We start from the raw sequence: 27233 nt of genomic DNA on the forward strand, positions 1-27233 counted from the left end.
CTTCACTCTGGGCTGTGGTATTGCCTTCTCTACCTTGTTCCTGACAGCCAAACCATACTTACCTGATACCTGTGTATGCTCATTTTGTTCCAGAAACCAAAACATACTTACCTGATATCTGTGTATGCTCTCATTGTTCCAGAGACATAGCATACTTATCTGATACCTGTGTATGCGTATCTTGTTCCAGAGACCAAGCATAGTTACCTAGCACCTGCCTTTGCTCACCAAGTTCCTGAAAGCCAAGTAGACTTGTACGGACCTGCAGGCTCGCCAGAAACACGGGCCCTTAGGCTCCATACGGGGCTTGATAAATGGGCCCCTCTATCTGAATCATCAAAGAAAATGTTGTGGCTTCATGTCCCTTTAAGTGTTGTAAAAGGTACTTTCCCTACATCAAGGTTAGCCAAACCTATAGCAAATACTACTGCTCCAATCTTTATGAAATGTGTCATGCAGATAGATTTTAATATCTCTAAAGATTTAAAAATTTGAGTTAAGATTAAGACATTCTCGATAACAGTATTTGGCAACAGGGGATTGTATGAATTGTAGTAAAAAAATATTGGCTTTGATGATGGTGTAGCTTGGAAAGCGGTGAGTACCTGCAGTGGTGCCCTGTTCCTTGTATTATATAGACACAATCTACACATGGTATTAACTGAATTTTTTTCCATTGAGCAGAGGACTAGGTATGTATGCTGCTTGTGTTTGGTTGACCAGGTGTGAACTGTTAAGAAGCAGCTATGTATTGTGGCTTCTACATATGAGGGACAGTAAATACCAGGCCTGCCATTTGGGCAGGGTGAGAGAGGCACCCGCCAAGTGCCCCGCTCTTTGGGGAACCCCACAATGTCAGAGGTGATTTTATGAGATGGTGCAATGTTGTATTTAGTTTATGAGGAGTGTTTATGGTGTCAGGAGGTCTAATATTTTGTGTTATTCCTTATATAGTTATCACGGAATGTTGGCACAGGGGTGGGCCATATAAGGGGCTGTGCAGAGAGGGGAATAAGGGCACTAGGCTGAGGGCCCCCGCAAATTTAACTTGCCCAGGGCCCTTCAAATGCTAAGGTTGGCCCTGGTAAACAACTTGTAAGTACAAGAATTCTCTTGCAATCTTGCAATACATAAGCATAGTGGGCGGTTTTAAAAAATGTTCTGAATGTGTTAATATCTTTTTTTTTTGCAATTGTTTTTCAATAGACAAACTCTACCTACCCGTGGCCTTATTTGGAAGAGGAAGTCTGGACTTGTTACTGGAATAGACAAGGCTAACTGTGTGACCATTATGTTATTAAAATCTTCAGTGGCAGGGTTAGGCTGTGGAGCCTGTAATGTGTTCTTCCAGTTGACAGAATTGTACAAATTAAGGGACAGAAACCACCAAAATTTTCTTTTATTATTTGGATAGAACATACGACTTTCAAATGTACTTCTATTATCAAATTTGCTTCATTATCTTGTTTCCTATCCCTTTAAAAAGTCAGTAAATACCTAGTAATTGCAACATTTTTCTGCAGTCTTCCATGAGATTAACATATCAGCAGATTCTGAATGTTATTAGAACAGGTTAACACCTTGATTGCTGCAATAAATGTTCAATGATCAAACTCCACCTACCATTTTCCTTACTTGGAGAAACCAATCTAGACTCGCTGCTGGAGAAGACAAGGCTTGCCACTGTCATTGTGTTAAAGGAACATTAAAGTAAAAAATAAACTTTAATGATGCAGATAGAGCACACAATTTAAAACAACATTTAAATTAATTTCCATTATTTAAATATGCCCAATCTTTTTATTTGCACATTTATTGAGGCAGCAGCTCCCACTAAGCATGTGCAAGAATTCACAGACTATACATATATGCATTTTGTAATTGGCTAATGGCTGTCACATGATGCCTTGAGAGGGAAAATAGATCTAAATCTAAGTCAGAAAAAGCCTTTAATACCCATTCTCCAGCTTTGCATAACCAACATTGTTATAATAATATACTTTATTACCTTTAATGTTGTCTATTTCTAAGCACCTGCAGGCCGTACCTTATCTCAGTGCTTTTTAAATTTTGCACAACAGCCACGCAATGCTAGTTAATGTGTGCCATATAGATAACATTGTGCTCACTCCCAATGGTCATGCAAGAACCAGCACTGATTGGCTAAAATGCAATCATGTAAAAAGCACTGAGATTAGGGCCACTCAGCGGGGGTTTAGATACAGGTAATCATAGAGGTAACAAGTATATTACTATGAGAGTGTTGGTTATGCACCAATGTGTAATGGGTAAGAAATTGATTATCTATCTTTTTAAACATTAGACTGTCCCTTTAAATTACAGGAAAAGATGGCAAAATAAATAATGAAAGTATTGCAAAGTTATTTTATAATTAAGCATTTTATATTAATTCTCAAATTGTTTATTGTCCCCTTAAATTATACAAAAAGGCGCCAGAATAAATAATACAATTATATTCCAAAGTAGCTTTCTACATATAATCAAACAATGTATATCAAAATCTAAAAGTGTTTGCTATCCCTTTAATCATCTTCATAATGAGACATTGTACTGCATTTTCCCCCTTCAAAGTGTTCCCTATGAACCATTTCACCTACTGGAGTTTAATTGTTTACAAATATTGCCTTTGCCTTTATTTTGTCATTTGAAATAGCAGATGTTGCTTATTAGAACTGACACCTATACTCGAAACTTCTACACTGTAGTAATGGCTAATGAAAAGCTATGCAAAAGGGGGAACTTCTGGGAGGTGGCCATGATAGGTCGCACATCACCACTCTGCTCCAGCCCTTGCATTATTTTCTTTTAATATAACATCTTAGAGACGGCTCATCTATCTGTCACACAGATTTCTCTCTGCACAACTAAAGATCCTGCATTAGATGAGCCCACTATCTCTCAAAGGACTGAGACCTGGAGCACCCGGAGCACATTTTAAGGCTGAGGCCTTTCACTTACCCCCCGGCGAGGTGCGCACAGGCCTTGTCGTTAGGTAGCATGTAATGCTAAACTTAAAGCAGCTGAATACATCTAAAGTTTGATGCACCGCAAGACCTTCCTATCATTAGGATTGCACAACTCTACCTGTTTTATACCACCCTCAAAAGCTCACTATGAAGATTACTAAAGTCATCCTTGAAGATCTGCGCAGCCTGTTAGCAACATACCTAGTTGCTTTTGATCGTGTTACAAAACAGTCTACCACAACGGAGCTAACTACTCTTTGTGGGAGGAGTGGAAGCGCTTTGGGGCCCGTGTACCCACCACCCACCTGCATTGAACCCTTGATGGCTCCTGGTGCTGGTCTGGAGGAACCGGAGGCATGGTGTGGCGGGGCGGCGGCCGAGGATGTGAACACTGATATGGGACATTGTGTGCCGTTATCAAGCGCAAGCAACTTTGCATATGCGGGCCGCTCCCCATCCATACTGTAAAATGATGCCACGCTGCCTAGTTATATAAACACCTTTGCCGGAGTCTCTCTTGAAAATATTACAGACACATCGACGCCACCGCTAATTTCATCAGGACTTGTCCCTCCACAGCCTAAATGTCACTTGGTAATAACTCCATCCCTAGTGCCGATACAAATGGCTGAAGGGACACAGAAGGGGCAGTTAATTAGTCCATTACATGAAGCCCTTACCTGCTGCGCTTTTGCCATACCTCACATCTCTCAAGAGAAATCTGGAATTGGGTAAACATTGCCCCATTCCTGGACTGATATCGTATTCCCAGTTTGCTCTGGTGCTGTGGACATGGTGATATCAGCAAATTTCACCAGGAGTTTAGTTAATATATTTTATCCTCATAACCAGGTTATGATAGTTGGCTGTGTTGAATGTATTGCTTAGGAGAGTTACCTTGGAATGTGTGTTTAACATGATTAATATATTCTAATAGCCTGGGTTAAGCTTTTTCAGCTGTCTTAATTATTAAGTTAACATAGCTAAAAGTATGCATACTACCAGATGTTTGATTGCCTTTAGGAGTTATGATTGGTAAGCTCATCTAATGTTAGTCAATCATATGCCTCCCTTATAGAGCTGATGTTGTGCTAGTGAAAATTGTTGCTATGCTCCTGCCAGCGGCCGAGGCGGAAGCCATGGTTAACACTCTAATAACCAGCCCTATGTTTTCAGGATCCCACATTACTTCAGACCCTCATTAGCTTATAGGTTTATTAGATTTTAAGTATAAATTTAGGGAGTTCAAACCTGTTTAAGCTTAGTTTGTGCATTCTATTACCAGTACTAAAATATACATATATTGTTGATGTTGAATACTTATTGCTGACTTCTTATGCTGTGAGTACACATATTTGTATGGCATCACGTGTTTTTGTCCTAACTAATCAGAGTTGTACTTATCTACCCTGCAAGATACCTAGACCCCTATCACATCCATACCTCCACTCCTATCTAAGAGGCTAAAATTTAATTTTACTTTGGCCTGGGTTATTTCAAGAACATTCTAGTGTATTCCCCCATGTCCCATAAACTTCTATACTTGCTTTCTCCTAGTAGTATAGAGCAAAAAACATATGAGCCTCTAATAGTATATTCATCTGCAGTTTAGTTTTTTGTAGGTGAGGGTGTCCATTCTATTCTATTGTTGTGTAATCCATTTTCACCTTTCTATTAGTTATCATACTATATTGTTATTTGAGACCCAAAAGTGAGTTCTTAAAATTGAAAAATGAGGTTCTTGTCTGGAGATCCAAAAGTGGTTTCCATTGTCAACAATTGTCTTCCATATATTTTTATATACACATGTCTGAGGTCCAAGAGCGGCCTCTAATACCATTTGGGAGGCGCTTAAGATTATTAGGCATTTTATTTATATACTATATTACTAGAGTGTCCTTTTGCAATATGTATTGTATCTCTGGATTTGTACCATATGAAGTTTATATGTTATTATATGCTTGGTTTTATGTTTCATGTATGCCTTGCCTTGAAAAAAAGCTATGCAAAAAAAGAGACAGCAGCAGAAATAATCCTGGAAGGAGGTGGGTGAGAGCTCCCAGCCTGTTTGAAAGAGTGTTCCTACAGCAGCTTTGAACACAATGAACTCTTGCCAGCTGTTTACTCCATGTGGGGTTAAACACACAGTTACCAAGGTGCATTAATTTTGTGTAATAATAAAATGTTCTACCCAGAGCAATTCGATTAATGATTAATAATATCCCTTAATTACTTGTTGTAAACAAAAATAAATATCTGCCATCCTTTAAATAAATTCTCTAATTAAAAAAATGTTTATAATACATGATCTTACATCTAGCCTCCCTTTAAGTGTGCGCATTGTATAGTAGACTAAGCCATGTCACTGTCTAGAAGTGTTTATTGTCTTTTTTTCTCTGAGTCATTGTTTGCCTTTATCTGTTTGCCTACCAGCTTGCCTCTTTGTTTGTCCTTTTATTTGTTTATCCTGACATCTTGTACTTTTGTCTGTCTCAGAAAACTGGTCATTGAATTTAGAGGTAGAGGTGTCTCCCTCCATGTATTTGATTCTGTGCCCATCTGTTTAGAGTTAATCCCCAATGATATATTTCCCTACAGTCTCTGCTTCTTTTAATACCAATGCAGAGATTGTTCTGTCTGTAATTATTTATTTTTAGATGCATGCCTGCCCCTCAATTAGTAGTCCAACTGGTTGTACCTACTGTATATATCTGACTCTGAATCTGCAGCTGTTACTGCTTACTGGCTGTGTATATCTGTATCTCTCATTGCTTTGCTCATTACAAAATTGTGAAGGGCACACAAAGAAACACACAAATGCATGCATACAGCGGTTAAAGGGATACTAAACCCAATTTTTTTTCTTTCATGTTTCAGATAGAGCATGCGATTTTAAGCAACTTTCTAATGTACTCCTATTATCAATTTTTCTTTGTTCTCATGCTATCTTGATTTGAAAAAGCAGTACTGTAATCTTTAGAGCCAGCCCATTTTTTGTTCAGCACATGGGTAGCACTTGCTGATTTGTGGCTAAATGTAGCAAACCAATCAGCAAGCGTTACCCAGGTGCTGAACTAAAAATGGGCCGGCTCCTAACCTTTCATTACTGCTTTTTCAAATCAAGATAACATGAGAACAAAAAAAATTGATAATAGGAGTAAATTAGAAAGTTGCTTAAAATTGCATGCTCTATCTGAATCATGAAAGAAAAAAAATTGGGGTTAGTATCCCTTTAACTCAAAAGTAACAACTGCAACAAAGCATGAGAGACTCAAAATAACTTTAAAACATGTATTCACAGAGACACCAGTAGCCTGAGGCAGACAGACACCCAGACAGGGGCTCAGCAATTTTCAAAAGGAGTTCAGATAGACAAGCAGCAGGACAATGGGTTCTAACCTTTTTAGTGGGATGGTCACATGTCATACTGTGCTAATGACATGTTTGGGTTTTAGGCTGTACATTTCAACCTTTTGATCCTATATCCTAGTAGCTATGATCATCTGCATTTATTTTGCATGGAGATATTTTGCAATATCTTGTTTAATTCCTTATACATAAATAAAAAAATATAATAAAAAATAAATAAAGGAAGAGATAAAGGTACAATAACAAAATAGCATTATGTGCTAGATGATTTTATCATTGCACCATTGTCAACAGAAAATGTATTTAATTCCCACAAAGGAGTATAAACATACTTGAAGTAAACTCCCATACACCACTAATCATGAACAGAATGTGGTGACTAGTTGCTATGCACATATGCTGCACACAATTGGCTCAGTGGCTATGTTCAGCTCCAGATCAGTAATGCATTGCAGGTCCTGATCTGACTGTGTGTTAAACATATATGCTGTATGGTCGAGAAACCAAATTAGAATGGTAAACTCTCATTTTACCTGCAATAGTGCAAAAATAAAATGCCCTATCAAATTACACCATTTAATTATTGGCCTTCGTATGAAAATGGGAATAACACACCCAATATCCACCACAGACAATAGCATTGTTCACATTATGTCCAATAATAAGATCAACTGTAGCAACGTTTCGGATCTTCCACATCTTCCTCAACCTAGGACATGCAAACGAGTTTCACAATGCTTTTTTTATTGCGGACTCTACAAACACACTAAAGGAAATTCAAATAGTCTATATATTTTCCACAAAACAACTGAATATATTTTTTTATCGGTGAGGGAGGGGGGTGAAATGTATATTGCAATTTTTAAATAAGCACTTTATTTGTATCAAATGTTCCAAAAGCAAAATCAGCCTTTCCAAAATAGTAAAATGAAAGACTAAAGTAATTCACAAATATTTACTTTTTTTTTTTTAAAAAGCACTACCTAATACGGGAGCTTTGTGAGAAATAGAATCGGAAACATCTGGAGACAATGACGTGTTCTACAATACATTCGCAGTAACAAGATAGTTGGTGATCCTTTGTGTCTAAGCGTTAAAATAAATAAATCATTGTGTCGCTGTATCATACAGATCAACCGCCCCCATTATACTGTGTTAGCAACATAGAATCACTCAGCGCTTTAACACTTTGCCCAGACACGTACGTCACATGACCACTCAGTCTACCCCCCTCCTACTCCCAAGGTAGCACGCCCCCTCGCTGTGACGTCAACGCCCCGCCCCCCGGAGCCGCAGACAGAGCCGACAGACAGCTAGAGGGAGGCGGCCTGTGTGCAGCGGTGACGTCTTAGCCTATGTACCGGGTGGGGAGGGGGGAAGCTAGTGTACATCGAGTTACAGCTGTGGGGTTGTGCGAAACCGAAGTATGTACCGAGAGAGAGCCATGACCTGTATGTACTCTCAGCACCCCCTGAACTCACAAGAATAAGCTACCCGACTGAAGATCACGGAAAGCGGACATACTCGTACACAGGTAATTGACCTGGCTTTTCACCCGGGAGGGCATTCAGAGGGCACTTCTGTGGTTATGAAATTGTGAGAGGTTTGGGTACGTTGGTATGACTGCCCGGGCTATGCCCAGTTGTGGGCTCAGGCTTTGTGAGGTATGGTGGGTAATGTGCGGATACAAACCGTAGTAGGCACAGGCTGCTTAATACACGATCCACCGTAGGAAAATGGTACCTGTGTTAAGCAGTTGTAAGAGGATGTCAGATTTAAGTGCCAGTATGGAGGCAAGCTGCTTGTGGCAAACGCAACTAACTGCGGGGGCAGGATGCCCTGTGAGCTTTATGTTGGCAGGGTACCTAGGAACTATTGTGGTGACAGATCATCTGGAGCATGATCTGTGTTGATTGAGGCTGCTTTGGGGAATGTTGTTAGTGTTGGGGATACCTGGCTACCAGGGATATGAGCTCTGTGGCACACATTGCTGTAGATCTTAGCTGAACTATATCATAAAGGAGTGTACGCCCGGGGTATTTGCCATTCATGAAATTGCACAGACAGGGGTGTGTGTTTTGAGATAAGAAAATCAGGATACATGGGTACACTATTGGTGATGCCATATGATATGTGTAGGGGTACATACATAACACAATCCTAGGACCTGTCATGGGTCAATAAGCAAGCATTGTAGAGGGTTGTTCCTTTTAAAGGTAACACATGACCTTTTGAGCCTTGACCATTGATTGTCCATTCTTTGAATGGATTGCACTCATGCTATGGGGATTCCCTTATCCTATTGTTTCTCGAGCTCTTTTTCATTAATGAGTGACTGCAAGTACAGTCAGTGCTGTGTGTGCAATGATTAAGTTCTGTAAACCATGTATCCTCCTGTCTCAAAAACATTATCATGTGATGTATGATTTATCTAAATGTAGACCATCAGTAATCACATACCTTACAGTTGCACCATTTAGCAGGTTTTTTTTTTTACCTTTATTTTGCTGCTATAGAAAACTAGTTATTGTGATGCTGCATAAATGCATAATTTTATAAGATATACAAAATCTATAACTGCTTTACAGTGACAAACCATAACCTTTGCTATAGGCAATATTGTGCTAATTATTAGATTAGAACAATAATGCAGTCAGATTGTTAAAAATTCCTAAAGCTTTGTCTCCTAATGAATTGTCCTCAGTAGTAAGCTATGGGGTTGCTCAATTTTAATGAGATTCTTGGCATTCCCATTCACTTCGACTAGAATCAGGCATTAGCAGGAAGGAAAAGAACTACCATCTTCAGTTTAATTCATTTCTATTTGAATTCCATTGTGACTGTGGGTTTTTATATAAAGAAAGTAATTGGTTAAATAGCCGTGGGCTTGAGCCGTCCAAGAGCAGAACCGGGTGATGTTTACAGTTGCACTGTCAGGCAGGAGGAAGCTCCTGGGGTCATGCCATCAGCATCTCTAGCTGAGTTCTCATCATCAGCCGCCTGCTGGACTGCAGTGAACTGTTAGCAGTCTACATAAGGGTTATCACATGACAGTATCATTAAGGGAGGTTTCACCACCTTTTTCTCCTTTATTGGGTTTTACAAACATTTACATGTGTTTTAAGCTTTCTGTCACGTTCACATTTGCTTTTCTTTGATAGATCTTTATTGTGTGTTTAGAAAATGATTATGCAGCATCATTTGTGATACAGAGCATGCTTTAGAAAAAGGAAGGCTTTGTATGCTACAAATCATGTGAAAGGTTAACACAAGCAGAGCCGCTATGCCTTTGTGTTATGAGTCTTGCAATTTTATATTTTAATCATTAACCCATCTTGCAGATGTGTTATACATATACAATGATATATGAACAAAAGATTTATATAAATATTTGATACTAATTACAAATATGAATTATTATTCTGTATGTATTAACATTTGTAAATGTTTGTATTGTATGACCTTGACTACAATAAAGAATGTACATTTTTTTTGCAGATATACAGATGACTGTGATAATGCTGCCAGGAGCTATGGGCACTATTAATTCCTGGAAATGCTCTTAGATCATTTGTTAACTGGATCATAGAAAACCTATTGCCGAAAGAACAGTCGCCATTTGATTCCTGTAAACCTGCTAAATTCATTATCTCCCAATGTTTAGAGGTGGATGCAATTTTATGACATACATGGAGAGCAGAATAGCCATGCCAAGCTAACCAAATTCTTCAGATTAAATCAAAATTTATTTATATTGGCACTTTTTAAATACATTTGTAATAATTCTCACCTTACAGACTTACTGTTAAAAACAGTCTTTATTATATATTTTTATCCTTTGCAAATTGTTTATCGCAAGCTACATATGCAAAAATGTAGCATCTGCACCCCATTTAAACAACAATGCAACGGCTCCTTTTTACTTGTATATTAGTGTAAAGCTGGCTGCTAAAGGCTAAGCACACTTGACCCGTTATTTGTTCTTTTTGGGTATGAAAAAAATAAACATGGGGGAGGACGGGAGTCCCCCATTAAAAAAAATTGCCAAGGAAATGGACATCAGTATTGAAGTTCCTAATGTTGCAAACAAGGTGATAACTATAAAAATGGAAATAGATGATTATAAAGACCTTTCTGTAGAAGACAGCAAAGAAAATGTAAAATCGAACAGTGTGACCCTTGGTGGAGCATCTATCCTGAATCCTGGCCTAAAGCACACCTTGGCACAATTTAATCTAAGCAGTCGAAGTTCTTTAGGTGGCCCTGCTGCATTTTCTGCTCGCTTCTCTCAAGAGAACATGTCACCTACAGTTTTCTTGCCTCTTCCTTCTCCTCAGATTCACCCTGGACCACTTCTCATTCCTTCAGACAGTTCAACTGAGCTTACACAAACTGAATTGGAAGGGGAGTCTATTTCCTGTTTCATGGTTGGAGGTGAAAAGAGACTCTGCCTTCCTCAAGTTTTAAACTCCGTGCTCCGGGACTTTTCGCTTCAGCAGATAAACATTGTCTGTGATGAAATGTACATATATTGTTCGCGATGTACTTCAGACCAACTGCACATATTAAAGGTTCTTGGAATCCTTCCCTTTAACGCACCCTCCTGTGGGTTAATCACACTGACTGATGCTCAGAGACTATGCAATGCTCTTTTGCGACCACATACTTTCCCACAAAATGGTAACTTGCTACCTGCAAAAAACTCTTTGGCTCAATTAAAGGAAACTGGTAGTGCCTTTGAAGTTGAACATGATTGTTTAGGAAAGTGCCAGGGTTTATTTGCACCTCACCTTTACACCCAGCCAGACGCACCGTGCATTCAGTGTTTGGAGTGTTACAATATGTTTTCGACACAGACTTTTGTCCTGCACTCTCACAGGACTCCTGACAAGAGGACGTGCCACTGGGGCTTCGATTCTGCAAAATGGCACTGTTATGTTCATCTTAGCCCAAAATATCTGGAAACCTCTGATGGGAAGAAGGTGAAAGCCCTTTTAAAAGAAATGAAGGAAAAGTTTAGGAAGCAAAGCCAACCTAAAAAGTTTCATCCCAAAGTAAGTTGTATATTGTGTTATGATTTCAGTGGTGCACATATATAAATTTAAAACATCAAATAGGCATTTTTGAACCCCCTTTTCAATTAATTATTCAATGATTGGTATCATTTAGACCCACAGGACTCCATTCCATACAGTACAAACTCCCTTGTAGAGTACATTGCATGTGATTATTTTTTAGCTTACTTTTTAAATTTACATTTGTTACAAAATGTTTTTTATCTTAACACTTGTTTAAATGTATTTGGGGCACAAAAACACCAGCTATACCATGTATGGGGATAGTTCAGCAGCTCTATTCCAATCCATCTGAAAACAAATGTCTGGTTGCTTTTCAAAGAATTTGTGGCTTCTTCAAATTCTGGACACACTTTTTGCCTGTTACAAGTAGAATTTCTTGGATTTTGCACAGCTTTTTGTCAATGTTAAAGTTCTTACACATGCTCACTTATATATAATTTAATAAACCAGATGTTTTATTTTTGTTGAATAAAAAGTAAATTATAAATTCCAGATTAAATTTATACTCAAGTGAAATACAGTTAATATAACTGTTCATTTATGGTTGCATTGATTTGTTTGGAAGTTTAATCATACGTGTTAATTTTATAATTACTGATAATATTAAATATTAATTGCACATGTCATGACTTTATATTGACCGTTAGGTAAACACCATCATTAAAGGGTCTTTATACATCTCGTGATTTTGTGTTAAATAGTAATTTGTCCCACCTTCCCTATAGAGGCCAAAAAGTAAAATTCTCAAATTGCCTACATTATCTATTTGATTTGCAGGTTACAGAAATTGCTTTTTGGCCTTTTTAGGGAGGGTGGAACGAAGCATAATTTTTACACAAAAGAGAGAGTTATATAATGTCCTTTTACTATTATATTCATTACCCATCATCATGTTCAAAGGGACATGAAACCTACAATTTTTCTTTCATGATTCAGATAGAGAATAGAATTTAAAACAAAATTCCAATTTACTTATATAATCTAATTTGCCTAATTCTTTAGACATCCTTTGTTGAATAAATAATACATAGCAGTGCACATGGGTGGGCCAATCACAAGAGGCATCTATGTGCAGCCACCAATCAGCAGCTTACTGAACCTATTTAAATATGCTTTTCAACAAAGGATATCAAGTGAAAGCAAATTAGATAATAGAAGTAAAATGGAAAGTTGTTTAAAATTCCATACTCTTTCTAAGTCATGAAAGAAAAAAAAATGGGTTTCATGTTCCTTTTAAAGTGAATGTAAATTTTGATGCTAAAGTGCCCGTTTTTTAAAAATTTGTCGTCGCAGAGCCTCTTCCTGGGTCTAAAATGAGGAATCCCGCTTCCTCCAATCACAGCGTTGAGTCAGACACTGATTTCCCCCGGGAGGGAAGCCGTGATTGGAGGATGACCCATCCTTCATTTCTGACGTCAGAAATGGCTTTCGACGACCGGGGGAAGCTGGAGCGGCTGTCAAGTTTAAAAGGCAAGAAGTATTTTTTCACCACGAGTGAAATGTAAATTTTGATGAATTAAAGTGCCCCTGTTTTTAATCGAATTTATAAAAACCGGACACTTTTGCATCAAAACTTACATTCACTTTTTAAGTTTAAAGGAATAGTCTAGTCAAAATTAAACTTCCATGATTCAGATAGAGCATGCAATTTTTAGCAACTTTCTAATTTACTCCTATTATCTATTTTTATAATCTATCCCAACTTTTCATTCTTTACTAGCCGGTGGCGAGTTAAAGTTAGTGAGTGAATGTTGAGAGATAAGGTAGAGGGTAAAAAGAGATTGAAGACAGGACGGAGGGGAGAAAGGTAGTTAAAGGGACAGTCAAGTCCAAATAAATCTTTCATGTTTCAAATAGGGCATGTAATTTTAAACAACTTTCCAATTTACTTTTATCACAAATTTTGCTTTGTTCTTTTGGTATTCTTAGTTGAAATATAAACCTAGGAGGTTCATATGCTAATTTCTTAGACCTTGAAGGCTGCCTCTAATCTTAATGCATTTTTATAGTTTTTCACCGCTAGAGGGCTTTAGTTCACGTGTTTCATATAGATAACACTGAGCTCATGTACATGAAATTTACCATGGAGACAGCTCTGATTGGCTAAAATGCAAGTCTGTCAAAAGAACTGAAATAAGGGGGCAGCCTGCTGAGTCTTGGATGCAAGGTAATTACCGAGGTAAAACATGTATAATTATAACTGTGTTGGTTATGCAAAACTGGGGAATTGGTAATTAAGGGATTATCTATCTTTTAAAACAACAAAAATTCTGGTGTTGCCTGTCCCTTTAAGGGAGAGATAATTATTAAAAGAAAATCTCCAGGTCTGCTATGACATTATATGAATGTGAGCACTTTGTCCATTCTCTCATTTCAACAACTTCCTATTTCTGTCCAGCTGTTGTCTTACCCAGAATTACCAAGTTGATGTTGCTAACTGCTATGCACTTATTTTTGTTAATCTATTACTGTATGTAGCATTATTTAATTTGTTCAGGTATAAAATAAAAAATATGAAAAATGACTGCACAATAATCTGTTTCACAATGGCTAAACATATGCAAAGACGGGGTGTGGTGTGGGTAGGTTCAGAAGTGGCTAGGAAAATTTTGGCCTGGCTAGTAGTTTACGACCTGAGATTTTGTATGTATGTAGGCTGCAGGTTTTTTTTTTTTTGCATAGTTTTTTTTTTATTATATAGGTCTGCTGAAATATGTCTGATTATTCAATTCATACCTATTTTGCCTTGTAGATTTTGACCTCTAAAATGTGTTTCAAATACAAAAAAAATTAAACAAAAAATGTACTTATGTGCTCTATCAGAATTATTAATTTACTTTTATTTTCAAACTAACTTGATTCAGTTTGTATCCTTTGTTGAAGGGCTCATGAGCAGGAATGCACTACTAGGAGCTAGCTGAGGGTTAGTGGTGGCTAAGCACATATGACTCTTGTCATTGGTTTACCGGATGTTTTGGCTAGGTCCTAGTAGCGATTGCTGCCTTGAAGCTGTTTTTAACTGTAAGTTTAACCCCATTTGCAGGGGTTAAACAAAAAGTTGTCATTTGATGATTATATATATGTTAACAGTTGCAGATAGTGACACTATCACACTCAGCCATTTTCATTCTTAAGCTCCATTACCTTTTTACATTATCAGTTCGGTAAAAATGTCCATGGTAAAGTTTTGTTAAAGTTATGCAATATATATAGTGCTTGTCTATGTAGAAGTGTATTGGTACTTTTTTTTCTTTCTATTTTCCGTCCGTGATGATGGTTAGTAGCCTTTCAAATAGATCAAAGAAGTCGCAGCACTGCTGTAGAGATAATATCTATCTTTATTCAGGCAAAAACATACACAACATTTTGGTCTGCAAGCCCTTAATCATGTGCTACATTTTAACATACAAATCACCTACTTACCCATCACCAGGTGTATAGCTACACCTCCATCTTAACTCTTTAATCACCATTCTCTTATAATGAGAGAAAGTACTAGGGGGGACTCCTAGTGATCAATGCATAAAATATTATTATCCTTTCACCCACCTCTGCTGGCCAACTGGGAGGTAATATATATATATATATATATTATTTTTTTTAAACCAGTGGTGTTTTTACCGTTTATCCAAACCGTGTGTATGCCATACGGCTCACATTAAGCCATGTCTTAATGGGCGTGTGCATTGAAGCCTATGTGGAAAGCGGGTTGGACTGCTCTCTACATTACTGCAGAGCAGATCTGCAAACAATACAAAAACACAGAAGCGCCACATGGCCCAATATTGTTTGGTTCGAAGTGGAAGTAGTATGTGATGGATACTCACATTTGTTGTGGCACCCCTAGTGGTGCAGAAGAAGCGATCTGGGATCAATCTGCAGGGAGTGGTAAAAACACAGAGGTGCCTATATGGCCTAGTATTGCTTGTGTAGGCAGGTAAATATCTAACAGTGATAAATATTGCACTCACATTTAGAAGAGCACCTTCATTGGTGCGCTCAGGCCAGATTGAGATCAATATAGTCACCCAGCAGACTTATCTCAGGCAATCTGGAACTCCCAGTGATCCAAGAGTGTTGAATTGGTCAGGTGAAATTGAGGAAATAATCAGTCAGCAAGTGGTAAGTATTAATAAAACTTACTTTATTTAAAATATTGTTAAAAGCAACGCGTTTCTCAACCAACCAGTGGTTATTTCATCAGGCTAATTCATCAGACCAATTTATCACTATTGGATCACTGGGAGTTCCAGTATTAAATTTGGGTTTCATGTTATCTATAAGCATCACTACATAATATAAAAAGGAATTACTAAACATACAGGGTTCTCAACCTGTGATCTTATCGCTAAAGTCACCAAGTCATTATTTTGTTGTTATAGTGCATATTTTGGTTTTCAGATTATGAAATTGGCAGAGTGTTAACAACGTCTCCGAGCTGTCGCAGAGTTTCCCACTCTGGTGCTGACGGCTCAGAGCCATCGCTAGCACTCGCCCGCCTTGAGGGAGATCCGGGGGCTCCCACCTGCTCCTACCCCGGTGATCGGGCCTGCATAGTGACAGGCATCGCCGGGGCTTCACGTTATGCGTGGTGATGTCACGCGCAATGACGTGATGACATCACCGTGCAACTTTATAAAAAAAAAAAGACAATGGACAATACAGGGAGTGCAGAATTATTAGGCAAATGAGTATTTTGACCACATCATCCTCTTTATGCATGTTGTCTTACTCCAAGCTGTATAGGCTCGAAAGCCTACTACCAATTAAGCATATTAGGTGATGTGCATCTCTGTAATGAGAAGGGGTGTGGTCTAATGACATCAACACCCTATATCAGGTGTGCATAATTATTAGGCAACTTCCTTTCCTTTGGCAAAATGGGTCAAAAGAAGGACTTGACAGGCTCAGAAAAGTCAAAAATAGTGAGATATCTTGCAGAGGGATGCAGCACTCTTAAAATTGCAAAGCTTCTGAAGCGTGATCATCGAACAATCAAGAGTTTAATTCAAAATAGTCAACAGGGTCGCAAGAATTGTGTGGAAAAACCAAGGCGCAAAATAACTGCCCATGAACTGAGAAAAGTCAAGCGTGCAGCTGCCAAGATGCCACTTGCCACCAGTTTGGCCATATTTCAGAGCTGCAACATCACTGGAGTGCCCAAAAGCACAAGGTGTGCAATACTCAGAGACATGGCCAAGGTAAGAAAGGCTGAAAGACGACCACCACTGAACAAGACACACAAGCTGAAACGTCAAGACTGGGCCAAGAAATATCTCAAGACTGATTTTTCTAAGGTTTTATGGACTGATGAAATGAGAGTGAGTCTTGATGGGCCAGATGGATGGGCCCGTGGCTGGATTGGTAAAGGGCAGAGAGCTCCAGTCCGACTCAGACGCCAGCAAGGTGGAGGTGGAGTACTGGTTTGGGCTGGTATCATCAAAGATGAGCTTGTGGGGCCTTTTCGGGTTGAGGATGGAGTCAAGCTCAACTCCCAGTCCTACTGCCAGTTTCTGGAAGACACCTTCTTCAAGCAGTGGTACAGGAAGAAGTCTGCATCCTTCAAGAAAAACATGATTTTCATGCAGGACAATGCTCCATCACACGCGTCCAAGTACTCCACAGCGTGGCTGGCAAGAAAGGGTATAAAAGAAGAAAATCTAATGACATGGCCTCCTTGTTCACCTGATCTGAACCCCATTGAGAACCTGTGGTCCATCATCAAATGTGAGATTTACAAGGAGGGAAAACAGTACACCTCTCTGAACAGTGTCTGGGAGGCTGTGGTTGCTGCTGCACGCAATGTTGATGGTGAACAGATCAAAACACTGACAGAATCCATGGATGGCAGGCTTTTGAGTGTCCTTGCAAAGAAAGGTGGCTATATTGGTCACTGATTTGTTTTTGTTTTTGAATGTCAGAAATGTATATTTGTGAATGTTGAGATGTTATATTGGTTTCACTGGTAAAAATAAATAATTGAAATGGGTATATATTTGTTTTCTTTCATGTAATTAGCAAGAGTCCATGAGCTAGTGACGTATGGGATATACATTCCTACCAGGAGGGGCAAAGTTTCCCAAACCTTAAAATGCCTATAAATACACCCCTCACCACACCCACAATTCAGTTTTACAAACTTTGCCTCCGATGGAGGTGGTGAAGTAAGTTTGTGCTAGATTCTACGTTGATATGCGCTCCACAGCAAGTTGGAGCCCGGTTTTCCTCTCAGCGTGCAGTGAATGTCAGAGGGATGTGAGGAGAGTATTGCCTATTTGAATGCAGTGATCTCCTTCTACGGGGTCTATTTCATAGGTTCTCTGTTATCGGTCGTAGAGATTCATCTCTTACCTCCCTTTTCAGATCGACGATATACTCTTATATATACCATTACCTCTGCTGATTCTCGTTTCAGTACTGGTTTGGCTTTCTACAAACATGTAGATGAGTGTCCTGGGGTAAGTAAATCTTATTTTCTGTGACACTCTAAGCTATGGTTGGGCACTTTATTTATAAAGTTCTAAATATATGTATTCAAACATTTATTTGCCTTGATTCAGAATGTTCAACATTCCTTATTTTTCAGACAGTCAGTTTCATATTTGGGATAAATGCATTTGTTTCAATCATTTTTTCTTACCTTAAAAAATTTGACTTTTTCCCTGTGGGCTGTTAGGCTCGCGGGGGCAGAAAATGCTTCATTTTATTGCGTCATTCTTGGCGCGGACTTTTTTGGCGCAAAATTTTTTTTCTGTTTCCGGCGTCATACGTGTCGCCGGAAGTTGCGTCATTTTTTGACGTTTTTTTGCGTCGAAAATGTCGGCGTTCCGGATGTGGCGTCATTTTTGGCGCCAAAAGCATTTAGGCGCCAAATAATGTGGGCGTCTTTTTTGGCGCTAAAAAATATGGGCGTCATTTTTGTCTCCACATTATTTAAGTCTCATTATTTATTGCTTCTGGTTGCTAGAAGCTTGTTCTCTGGCATTTTTTTCCCATTCCTGAAACTGTCATGTAAGGAATTTGATCAATTTTGCTTTATATGTTGTTTTTTTCTTTTACATATTGCAAGATGTTCCACGTTGCAACTGAGTCAGAAGATACTTCAGGAAAATCACTGCACAGTGCTGGAGCTACCAAGCTAAGTGTATCTGCTATAAACTTTTGGTATCTGTTTCTCCAGCTGTTGTTTGTATTGCATGTCATGTCAAACTTATTAATGCAGATAAAATTTCCTTTAGTACTGTTACATTACCTGTTGCTGTTCCGTCAACATCTAATTTTCAGAGTGTTCCTGATAACATAAGAGATTTTATTTTTTAAATCCATTAAGAAGGCTATGTCTGTTATTTCTCCTTCTAGTATACATAAAAGTCTTTTAAAACTTCTCTTTTTTCAGATGAATTTTTAAATGAACATCATCATTCTGATACTGATAATGGTTCTTCTGGTTCAGAGGTTTCTGTCTCAGAGGTTGATGCTGATAAATCTTTGTATTTGTTCAAGATGGAATTTATTCGTTCTTTACTTAAAGAAGTGTTATTTGCATTAGAAATAGAGGATTCTGGTCCTCTTGATACTAAATGTAAACGTTTAAATAAGGTTTTTAAATCTCCTGTAGTTATTCCAGAAGTGTTTTATCTCCCTGATGCTATTTCTGAAGTAATTTCCAGGGAATGGAATAATTTGGGTAATTTATTTACTCCTTCTAGACGTTTAAGCAAATTATATCCTGTGCCATCTGACAGATTAGAGTTTTTTGGGACAAAAATCCCTAAGGTTATGGGGCTGTCTCTACTCCTGCTAATGTACTACTATTCCTACGGCAGATAGTACTTCATTTAAGGATCCTTTAGATAGGAAAATTGAATCCTTTCTAAGAAAAGCTTACTTATGTTCAGGTAATCTTCTTAGACCTGCTATATTTTTAGCGGATGTTGCTGCAGCTTCAACTTTTTGGTTAGAAGCTTTAGCGCAACAAGTAACAGATCATAATTTTATAGCATTATTATTATTCTATAACATGCTAATAATTTTATTGGTGATACCATCTTTTGATATCATTAGAGTTGATGTCAGGTATATGTTTCTAGCTAAAATAGCTAGAAAAGCTTTATGGATTAAACTTGGAATGCTGACATGTCTTCTAAGTCAACTTTGCTTTCCCTTTCTTTCCAGGGTAAATAATCATTTTCGTTCCTTTCCTCACAACAAGGAACAAAAGCCTGATCCTTCATCCTCAGGAGCGGTATCAGTTTGGAAACTATTTCCAGTTTGGAATATATCCAAGCCTTATAGAAACCTATAGCCAGCTCCTAAGTACCTATGAAGGTGCGGCCCTTATTCCAGCTCAGCTGGTATGGGGCAGATTACGTTTTCTTCAAAGAAATTTGGATCAATTCCGTTCTTAATCTCTGGTTTCAGAAACATTGTTTCAGAAAGGTACAGAATTGGCTTCAAGTTAAGGCCTCCTGCTAAGAGATTCTTTTCTTTCCCGTGTCCCAGTTAACACAGCAAAGGCTCAGCATTTCTGAAATGTGTTTCAGATCTAGAGTTGGCTGGAGTATTTATGCCAGTTCCAGTTCTGGAACAGGGGCTGGGGTTTTATTTTATCTCTTCATTGTACCAAAGAAGGTCAATTCCTTCAGACCAGTTCCGGATCTATCATTATTGAATCGTTATGTTAGGATACCAACATTCAAGATGGTTACTGTAGGACTATCCTGCCTTTTGTTTAGCAAGGGCATTATATGTCTACAATAGATTTACAGGATGTGTATCTGCATATTCCGATTCATCCAGATCACTTTTAGTGTCTGAGATTCTCTTTTTAGACAAGCATTACCAGTTTTGTGGCTCTACCGTTTGGCCTAGCCTCAGTTCCAAGAATTTTTTTCAAAGGTTCTCGGTGCCCTTCTTTCTGTAATCAGAGAATAGGGTTTTGGTATTTCCTTATTTGGACGATATCTTGGTACTTGCTCAGTCTTCTCATTTTCGAAGAATCTCATACGAATCGACTTGTGTTGTTTCTTCAAGTTCATGGTTGGAGGATCAATTTACCAATCAGTTCATTGATTCCTCAGACAAGGGTAACCTTTTTAGGTTTCTAGATAAATTCAGTGTCTATGACTCTGTCCTTGTCAGACAAGAGAAGTTTAACATTGATATCAGCTTGTCAAAACCTTCAGTCACAATCATTCCCTTTGGTAGCCTTATGCATGGAAATGTTGGGTCTTAGGACTGCCGCATCAGATGCGATCTCCTTTGCTCGTTTTCACATGCGACCTCTTCAGCTCTGTATGCTGAACCAATGGTGCAGGGATTACTCAAAGATATCTCAATTAATATCTTTAAACCGATTTTACGACACTCTCTGACATGGTGGACAGATCACCATCGTTTAGTTCAGGGGGCTTCTTTGTTCTTCCGACCTGGACTATAATCTCAACAGATGCAAGTCTTACAGGTTGGGGAGCTGTGTGGGGGTATCTGACGGCACAAGGGGTTTGGGAATCTCAGGAGGTGAGATTTCCGATCAATATTTTGGAACTCCGTGCAATTTTCAGAGCTCTTCAGTCTTGGCCTCTTCTGAAGAGAGAGTTGTTCATTTGTTTTCAGATAGACAATGTCACAACTGTGGCATACATCAATCATCAAGGAGGGACTCACAGTCCTCTGGCTATGAAAGAAGTATCTCGAATTTTGGTTTGGGCGGAATCCAGCTCCTGTCTAATCTCTGCGGTTCATATCCCAGGTATGGACAATTGGAAAGCGGATTATCTCAGTCGCCAAACGTTGCATCCGGGCGAATGGTCTCTTCACCCAGAGGTATTTCTTCAGATTGTTCAAATGTGGGAACTTCCAGAAATAGATCTGATGGCTTCTCATCTAAACAAGAAACTTCCCAGGTATCTGTCCAGATCCCGGGATCCTCAGGCGGAGGCAGTGGATGCATTATCACTTCCTTGGAAGTATCATCCTGCCTATATCTTTCCGCCTCTAGTTCTTCTTCCAAGAGTAATCTCCAAGATTCTGAAGGAATGCTCGTTTGTTCTGCTGGTAGCTCCGGCATGGCCTCACAGGTTTTGGTATGCGGATCTTGTCCGGATGGCCTCTTGCCAACCGTGGACTCTTCCGTTAAGACCAGACCTTTTGTCTCAAGGTCCTTTTTTCCATCAGGATCTGAAATCCTTAAATTTAAAGGTATGGAGATTGAACGCTTGATTCTTGGTCAAAGAGGTTTCTCTGACTCTGTGATTAATACTATGTTACAGGCTCGTAAATCTTTATCCAGAGAGATATATTATAGAGTCTGGAAGACTTATATTTCTTGGTGTCTTTCTCATCATTTTTCTTGGCATTCTTTTAGAATACCGAGAATATTACAGTTTCTTCAGGATGGTTTAGATAAGGGTTTGTCCGCAAGTTCCTTGAAAGGTCAAATCTCTGCTCTTTCTGTTCTTTTTCACAGAAAGATTGCTATTCTTCCTGATATTCATTGTTTTGTACAAGCTTTGGTTCGTATAAAGCCTGTCATTAAGTCAATTTCTCCTCCTTGGAGTTTGAATTTGGTTCTGGGGGCTCTTCAAGCTCCTCCATTTGAACCTATGCATTCATTGGATATTAAATTACTTTCTTGGAAAGTTTTGTTCCTTTTGGCCATCTCTTCTGCCAGAAGAGTTTCTGAATTATCTGCTCTTTCTTGTGAGTCTCCTTTTCTGATTTTTCATCAGGATAAGGCGGTGTTGCGAACTTCTTTTGAATTTTTACCTAAGTTGTGAATTCCAACAACATTAGTAGAGACATTGTGGTTCCTTCATTATGTCCTAATCCTAAGAATTCTAAGGAGAAATCGTTGCATTCTTTGGATGTTATTAGAGCTTTGAAATATTATGTTGAAGCTACTAAGTCTTTCCGAAAGACTTCTAGTTTATTTGTTATCTTTTCCGGTTTTAGAAAGGCCAGAAAACTTCTGCCATTTCTTTGGCATCTTGGTTGAAATCTTTAATTCATCTTGCCTATGTTGAGTCGGGTAAGACTCCGCCTCATAGGATTACAGCTCATTCTACTAGGTCAGTTTCTACTTCCTGGGCGTTTAGGAATGAAGCTTCGGTTGATCAGATTTGCAAAGCGGCAACTTGGTCCTCTTTGCATACTTTTACCAAATTCTACCATTTTGTTGTATTTTCTTCTTCTGAAGCAGTTTTTGGTAGAAAAGTACTTCAGGCAGCGGTTTCAGTTTGAATCTTCTGCTTATGTTTTTCATTAAACTTTATTTTGGGTGTGGATTATTTTCAGCAGGAATTGGCTGTCTTTATTTTATCCCTCCCTCTCTAGTGACTCTTGTGTGGAAAGATCCACATCTTGGGTAGTCATTATCCCATACGTCACTAGCTCATGGACTCTTGCTAATTACATGAAAGAAAACATAATTTATGTAAGAACTTACCTGATAAATTCATTTCTTTCATATTAGCAAGAGTCCATGAGGCCCGCCCTTTTTTGTGGTGGTTATGATTTTTTTGTATAAAGCACAATTATTCCAATTCCTTATTTTATATGCTTTCACACTTTTTTCTTATCACCCCACTTCTTGGCTATTCGTTAAACTGAATTGTGGGTGTGGTGAGGGGTGTATTTATAGGCATTTTAAGGTTTGGGAAACTTTGCCCCTCCTGGTAGGAATGTATATCCCATACGTCACTAGCTCATGGACTCTTGCTAATATGAAAGAAATGAATTTATCAGGTAAGTTCTTACATAAATTATGTTTTTTGTTAAGTTGCCTAATAATTATGCACAGTAATAGTCACCTGCACACACAGATATCCCCCTAAAATAGCTATAACTAAAAACAAACTAAAAACTACTTCCAAAACTATTCAGCTTTGATATTAGTTAGTTTTTTGGGTTCATTGAGAACACGGTTGTTGTTCAATAATAAAATTAATCCTCAAAAATACAACTTGCCTAATAATTCTGCACTCCCTGTATAGGGAAAAGGGGGCATGCTGCTTAACCTTTCCAACGGTATAAATCTTGGGCATCTGAAAAGATAGAAAAAAAAAAGTTAAAAAAAAACATTTAAAAAAATTAAAAAACCCTCAAATGTGTTTAGCACTCAAAGGGTTAACAATGCTGGATATGTTTTTGGGAGGTAACATTCCAAGCTTCAGGGGTATTTTGTGATCATGGGAAATACACACTTTACAATGCAATGTTTTTCTTTTTGTACATTTTTATTTATTTTTAAAGATTTATAATCCACTTCAATCTTCACCTTCAATGGTGAAACATAAGACTGTAATACATTTGTGGTATCTTGCTAAAGGAATGTACATGTGATGTGCTTTAGTCCCATGATCTGCAAGTAATAAGAGTCCTATCGTTTGTTTGATGTGATTTTAATTGTATTTATAGAACGGTCTGTATCTTGTCAGAATATTTGTCTATTTTTCAAGTGAGCAGATGTGACATTGATTTTTTATTTTATTTATTTTTTTTAAATCTCAATTAGAGTTGTATCTTAAATGCCGAACTATATTGCAACAGCAGAAGTAATAGAACCATTAGGTTGCTTTGTAAACTATTTTAAGGTTCAATTATGGTGATGGATTTTGTTATCCATAGTATTCTCCCCATGTGCTACATTGCACCTTGAGGCTATTCAGTTCTTTACCATGTTACATTTTAAATTGGTCTTGGTAAATTAGGGTAATAACTATAACCTGAGTGCTTTGCATATTTTGAATTAAGTTTATTACTTTATCATGTTATAATTCCTCAGAGAGCATGTGCAAGAAGCATACTGATCTAAGCATGTTTATTTACTACATGGCTGAAATCTACAGAATTTGGTGCTTATGTTGTTCGGAATAAAAGAAAAATAGAATAGTATATGAGTAGTTCTATATTTCTTTTTGTTTTTTTTTAATATTCTTTCCTCTTTTGCTTATAATATAAAACCAGTAGCTGAAGTTGCGTCTATTCATCTCCTGCTTTGAGATGATCTTGTTTTTCCCTTTTGTTTCTATCACGGCGGTGGGGGTGCTATAAATATTCCTGAGCTCTGCAGATAAGCCTAGGCAGTATTCATACTCTTTATCTAACAACGTAAAAAGGAGAGTAGAAACCTAAAATACAGGTAACTAAAAGTCTAGGCAAAAGTTAGCACAACTGTATGAAATAAATAAGAGACTAGGGCGAATTCTTGAAATACAAATAGATTTAATAAAGTTACACTAAATAAGTGCATACATCCAAACATACAAACACATACATACAGGGATATAAGATGCATAAAAATGTTAGGTTGGCCGTGCAGGGGACTGGTGCACCAGTATACACAAAGTATACACAAATTGGCAAATGTTCATCACTTTGCATGTATAGGTAATATATAATTGTAATCCAAAGTATAGTGCGTGTCCTTAAAGTTGCACGGACCAAGTGGATACAGTCTTACCCCTTCGTGTCTAAATGTACATAGTAGCGTGAGGACATCAGGAGTCAAGGGGAGCTTACCCTCGCCGCGGCGAGGGTAAGCTCCCCTTGACTCCTGATGTCCTCACGCTACTATGTACATTTAGACACGAAGGGGTAAGACTGTATCCACTTGGTCCGTGCAACTTTAAGGACACGCACTATACTTTGGATTACAATTATATATTACCTATACATGCAAAGTGATGAACATTTGCCAATTTGTGTATACTTTGTGTATACTGGTGCACCAGTCCCCTGCACGGCCAACCTAACATTTTTATGCATCTTATATCCCTGTATGTATGTGTTTGTATGTTTGGATGTATGCACTTATTTAGTGTAACTTTATTAAATCTATTTGTATTTCAAGAATTCGCCCTAGTCTCTTATTTATTTCATACAGTTGTGCTAACTTTTGCCTAGACTTTTAGTTACCTGTATTTTAGGTTTCTACTCTCCTTTTTACGTTGTTAGATATTCACTTTTCTAGGATGCACCTGTATCTTTTATTGACTTATTAAGAGTGCTACTCACCCTGCTTTTCTTGTGTCTTACATTCATACTCTTTGCTTCTGCTTGTTAAACAAGGAGGTCCAGACTAAAGCCAGGGTTAATAGTAAAGCTTTCTGTGTTTTTTGTTTTTCCTAATAGGACCCCCATCTACTCCTTTTACATCCGTCTATTTGCAGTTTTATATATATAATATTTTTTTATACATAAAAATTGTATGTCACTTTCATTTAATAGAATTTGTAAATGTTGTTGTGGTTTTTACCTACCCTGCAAGCAGTGATGTATTTCCCTAGGCACTGCGTTCTCTGCCCCCATCGCCAACAATTCCAGCTAATTTTTTTGTCTCCTCTATTTCTCACAACTGAATACCAGGGAGAATGGAATGGTCATATACACCCCCACTAGGCAACCAGGGATCAACATGTTGTAATAAAGAGAGGAAAGTACCATTTAGAACGTGTTTCTGCTGCCCTAAGCATAGACTTAGTTGAACTAGACCAAAATAGAGCCCTGCAAAAGAAAACAAAAAAAAAGTATTTCTTTATATAAAAAGGATAGCCATTTCTGTTGTAAACATTTTTCAGTTCTACTGTTGTTTTGTCCACTCACTCTCGTGCTTACTGGCTAGGTTGGGAGTGGTTTGCACAGAAACTTTGCACAAAAAACTGCTTTTCCACATTATGGTTGCCAGTCTGCCTTTAATGAAAATAGGTTGTGCAAATAGAATAGCAGAAACTTTATAAGAGGATATAGATGATTCAACATTTTACCTTAAATTGTTCTCCACTTTAATTTGTTTCCAATTACCTATTTTACCTGCTGGAGTGTATTACATTGTTTACAAATAGCTTCTTTTACTTTATTAGGGCATTTGAAATACTGGATTTTTTTCTGTGGTATCCCTACCTATACTGAAAGTTTCTATACCAAAGTATAGGTTAAAGAAAACCTGTTTAAACATAGCCATCAGTAGAAATTACACTCCAGTAGGAGGTAGAAGAGAGAAGCAATACAATGTTAATTTTAATTTGTTCTAATTATTGGGCTTTGGTTTACAGAGATAATATTAAAAAAAAGCACGTGTGTGTACAGAAAGTGATAAACTAAGGATATCTAGTTTATGGGTTGTGGTTTCTAAGAACAAAAGCAGCTATTTCAAACAACTAATAAGCATAATGGAACCGTTTATCATACATTTTATACTCTGTAGCTGGTATAACAAGTCATCGGCAATGCATTAAGGTAAAGATAATTTAACAGTACTATGTCTGTAAGGAAGATGGCTGAAATGTAAAGAAAATGGCTGAAGTATTGTTCATGTAATACTGTACTTGCTTTACTTATTTAGCTATCAGTAATATAGTTGCTAATATGCTGAGTAATTGCTATACTGGTAAACAACAGAGTTTTAAGATATTAAAACTGAGAATGTACAGAAATGTATGAAATAGACAAGGAAGTAACCCAGACAAGGAAGTAACCCAGACAAGGAAGTAACCCAGACAAGAGAGTAATCCAGACAAGGGAGCAGGGACCGAAAACCCACAACAGATTTATGTTAGATATGAACCTCAAAATAACATTATGAACAGTAGTTGCTTGTCTGGGTGTCTCAGTGGTCAGTGGATTGATGCCAGAACTGTTATATAAAATAACAGTTTATATAGGAGCAGGAGATCTCACCTGCTGGTGGATGCATCAACAGTGTTTCCTGAGACCACCTCTCTTGCCCGATTGCCCAGGCATGTCTCTTCCAGACGCCACAACAGGATGATGAATCACGGTGGAACTGTGATTAATTATT

The 27233-nt window shown here is 38.0% G+C and overlaps 1 protein-coding gene across 1 annotated transcript in view; it reads left to right on the forward strand.

The window, feature by feature from the left end:
- The first annotated feature begins 7707 nt into the window (after window positions 1-7707).
- Window positions 7708-27233, forward strand: part of SKIL (SKI like proto-oncogene) — a 113524-nt gene continuing 93998 nt past the window's right edge. Inside the window, exons 1-2 of the mRNA XM_053710131.1 lie at window positions 7708-7890; window positions 9855-11410. Of these exons, the coding sequence (XP_053566106.1) occupies window positions 10349-11410 (1062 nt within the window). The 5' untranslated portion in view covers window positions 7708-7890; window positions 9855-10348. The remainder of the gene's footprint in view (window positions 7891-9854; window positions 11411-27233) is intronic.

Source organism: Bombina bombina, chromosome 4 (genome assembly GCF_027579735.1).
Source record: "Bombina bombina isolate aBomBom1 chromosome 4, aBomBom1.pri, whole genome shotgun sequence".
Classification (NCBI taxonomy): Eukaryota; Metazoa; Chordata; class Amphibia; order Anura; family Bombinatoridae; genus Bombina; species Bombina bombina.